The sequence below is a fragment of the Bidens hawaiensis genome, unplaced genomic scaffold (genome assembly GCF_021521415.1).
Source record: "Bidens hawaiensis isolate Kalapana, Puna unplaced genomic scaffold, B.hawaiensis_p1.1 tig00011409_1, whole genome shotgun sequence".
NCBI lineage: Eukaryota > Viridiplantae > Streptophyta > Magnoliopsida > Asterales > Asteraceae > Bidens > Bidens hawaiensis.
In genome coordinates, this window is record NW_027491888.1 from 332411 (window position 1) to 336381 (window position 3971).

A 3971-nucleotide genomic window follows, 5' to 3' on the forward strand; every position below is an offset into this window, starting at 1 on the left:
CGGGGAACCATTGAAGGTCAACTTTTTGAAAGTTGGAACCGTCAGTGATGATAAAATGAATAAGGATTATTATCAGCTAATACCAGTCAATAGGGATTATTAAAATCCAATAAACCTTTAATAAAACATATAAATAAATATAATAGTTAAATCCAAAAACCAAACGTTTATTAAAAAAAGTAAATTTAAAAGAAGATTTTTTTTTTCTTGTTTTGATGTCATTTTTATATATTAAAAAAGCATCCAAATGATTACACACAAAGAAGAATTTAAAGTTGATAAAACACAAAAAGTTTTGAATTTTTTAACACACAGTGATTATTTGATTTGTAACTGATAGGGTATAGCCGTTTAGATGGTTCAAGAAAAGTATACCCGTCACATTCAATCAATTCCACGATGGACTTGTAAAATGGTCCACAAATTGTGCCATCTTACTCTGGACTCATTTTTTTTTTCAAATAAATATATACAACTTTACTAAAGGACAAGATTTATGACTTTTAACTATTAATTTACGATTAATTTACCAAATTGTGCCATCTTTCAACTATTAATTTGCTAAATTGTGCCATCTTTCAACTATTACCAAACTTGAAGATGACCTTGACGATTCTAGTGAGGCTGATGTTAAACTTAGATGTACATGCTATGATATCAGCATAAAGATTGCTTGTATACTCATTTTAATTAAAAAAAAAATTCTTTTTGTGTCTACTGTCTAGGCCACAACACTCCTTAAATTGGAGAGACCCGCTGTCACACTCTGGTCAGACTATATTGTATTAACCGGGCGCACGTTGTTTTCATAGTTTGGCTTGGGTGTTCCCTTGAGAAACCATACTGCGACAGTCGTTACACAACAACAAAAATCTCTGACGTACGGTGGGACGATAATCCGGGTTTGCTCGGGATTCGAACTGAAAACCTCTCACAATGTATAGCTCAAACCCTTCATTGTCAAAATCCATCAAAAGTGACAAAAATAGGGATCGAACTTGGGTCTCCACCGAAGACACAAGTGAATTAAAAATAATTGAAATTTTGTTTAGATATTAAGTTTTATTAGTGTTAATTTAGTAAAAAGTACTATAAAAGATATTAACTCAAAACGTCTCGTATGACATCATAAAAATAACAAAATAATTTTAAATCTATTTGATAGATTTAACTGAGATTTTTCAAATAATATATGTGTAGATTCAAGTGATTTATGCTTTTAAGTGCGGATTTAGGAATCCAGTTGAGTTGGGTTTTTGTGAACATGTTTGTATAGAAAATCCACTGTTGCTTCAGTGTTCAGCGGGCCGTGATCAGGCTGCGGAGGTGGAGAATATGGCAAGACTACGGACCACCACCTATCAATGCCTTTACCGGAGTGTATTTGATAGCTTTTGTTTTCCTTCATTCAAATCCTTCAGCAAAATAACCGAACTCTTTGTTTTCGCTATAAACCGGCAGGCGTTCAGAACATGCGTATTTAAAATGAACTTATAAATATGTGTGTCACCTTTACATATAGTTGTAACTAAGATGAGGAAAAATGTAATAAATAATATTTTAAGACAAGTGGGCCGGCCATGAACACAAGTATACAAATAAAACCACAGTCCAAAGATTCTTCATTCCCAATATCCAGTCTGACATGACATACTTGGTTCGGTCCACTGGACTTGCTGTATAATCTGGTAGGCCCATTTCTACAACTTGATATATTATATAACAGCTAGCAATAGAACGCATCAGATAAGTTATAATAGAATTTACCATATGGGAATGGTCTCAGTGGGCAAAAATGAATTTGGTCTTTTTAACTAATTCCCATAATATGGGTAAATGTACATGTTTAAAATTCAATCCGGTCTAGAACACAGGATAATAATAATATCAATAATATATATAATAAAGTCTAAGCATAAGCAGCCATACCAACGGTTGAACTAGAACGGTTGGTTTTGTGTGCAGATTGAGTTGTAGCCTTGGTAAAGTACATGTAGTAATAAACATTCAGAACCATGGTTGCAACAACAAACACTGCACCCGCAACAAAAACACCTTTCCTTAATGTGTCACACGAGAAGCTTTCCGTCATACTCTTGTATTTTGTATGGTACGCATTCTTCTTCGCCCCTGCTATCAGACAAGCTTCAGCAACCACAAAACACATCCTGCATCATGCGAATAAAAAATGAAATAAATGTTTTGAGATATAAAGCATCAAAGTTATATTGGTTCAATTTATAAGTTTTGTGGATAATGCTGACCATGATGATGCAAAATAGATGATTGTCCAAGCTCTGTTCCCACCGGGTGCTAAAGGCCTTCCAAAACACATGCATTTGGTCACACCCATAAGTAATGATTGCCCCGATAGTAGAAACAAAAAGGCCCCAACGCCATAACCAGTTGCTACATCTGAATCGTATACACAGTAAGTAGAATTGGTCCTGTCATCGGTACGAATGGTTGCCTGTAATCCAAACAAAATTACCAGATGAATAAAAAACTAAAAGTAAATTTCAGTTTGACAAATTAGGAACATATCCATTTGTAATCAATCATATGGCAGACTAACAACGATATTAGTTAAACCAATTTATCAAGAATTAAAGAGTGTTCATTTGTAAGTATTGGTTTTCTAGATATCTTTAATAACTTATCCTGACCCCCATAACTTGCCAATTGGAGTCATATTTAAACTTCCATATAGGGCTGCAAACAAACCAAACGTTCAATGAACTGTTTGTGAACGGTTCGGCGAGAAGTTTGTTTATGTTGGTTCATTAAATAAATGAATGAAAATGAACAAGGAATTTCGTCCAATTAACTAAAGGAATGAACATGGGCGCCTGCCATGTTCCTTCAATTGTGTTCGTTGATGTCCGTTTATGCTTGTTTATGTCAGCTCATTAAAGGTTTTTAACACTTTGTAAACTACTTTTCTAATCTTACCATACAGATTTAAGCAATATCATTAACCATATAACAAAATTAAATTAACATATTACGTGATTAATTTATATGTAAAATTAACATATCAATATGAATATTAAATAAAAACAATAGCACAAACTTGGTAGCCCGACCGAACCATTGACACAAACCATTCTCGTTTAGCCAAATCAAATAAAACATTGCTTGTGCTTATCCGTTTGTGTTCGTGAACCATTCACAAACAAGTTTACTTCCTTAACGAACGGACACGGACAAGAATTTTTGTCAGTTTGTATAGCGTTCGTTCGTTTGTCCGATAAAAGGTCAACAGACGAAAATGAACAGGGCCCTTGTTCAGTTCCGATATATGAATGTCACAGGCAAACATAACTCAATAAAGTGTTATTCAACTAAACTAAAGGTAGATAGTTAGATTACTACAATAGATCGATGATCTCCAAACAAAAGGTACTGAGAGTAAGTCAATTAGCGATAAGTCAGAGGTGTAGTGAAAAATCACAGCAAATTCGTAGACGAAAACCTAGATCTCAGAAATTGAGCAACAGATGGTAAGGTTTGGAAGCACAAAATGTAAAAACCCTAGGTAACAGCAGTTGAATTCATTCAATATGAGAGAAAAACAAAAAAAAAAAAAAAAAAAAAAGAGTGTACGGTGCTACGACGTCGTTCGGCAGCAATGGCGAAACCGAAAGCTACTAAGCATAAGATGATGACCAGCAGATGCACCAGAGATGAGCCTTTGCCATCGCCCATGATGTTCTTCTGCTGCTTATTCTTAGAGAGAGAGAGAGAGAGAGTTAAGTCAAGTGGAAACTGGAAAAGAAAAGAGTAATAATAATGAAGGTAAAGCAGCGGTGACGGCTTCTTTTTTGTATTGCTTTAATTAATAAAGTTCCATACTCTCTTCCATGTGTTATAATAATTTCCCTTATTATATTGTTAGATGATCATATATAATTATAATTTAGGAGTGTATAAGGGGATTTTGGTCGGGTTTGCTATGAGGAGATATGGTC

The 3971-nt window shown here is 34.3% G+C and overlaps 1 protein-coding gene across 1 annotated transcript; it reads right to left on the bottom strand.

The window, feature by feature from the left end:
- Window positions 1–1805: 1805 nt before the first annotated feature.
- LOC143537850 (uncharacterized) lies at window positions 1806–3746 on the bottom strand. The gene is made up of 3 exons (XM_077031522.1): window positions 3607–3746; window positions 2265–2470; window positions 1806–2168 (listed from the first exon to the last, which is right to left on the bottom strand). Exons 1-3 carry the CDS (start codon window positions 3706–3708, stop codon window positions 1910–1912), a joined length of 567 nt encoding a protein of 188 aa, XP_076887637.1. The 5' UTR covers window positions 3709–3746; the 3' UTR covers window positions 1806–1909.
- Window positions 3747–3971: the final 225 nt, after the last annotated feature.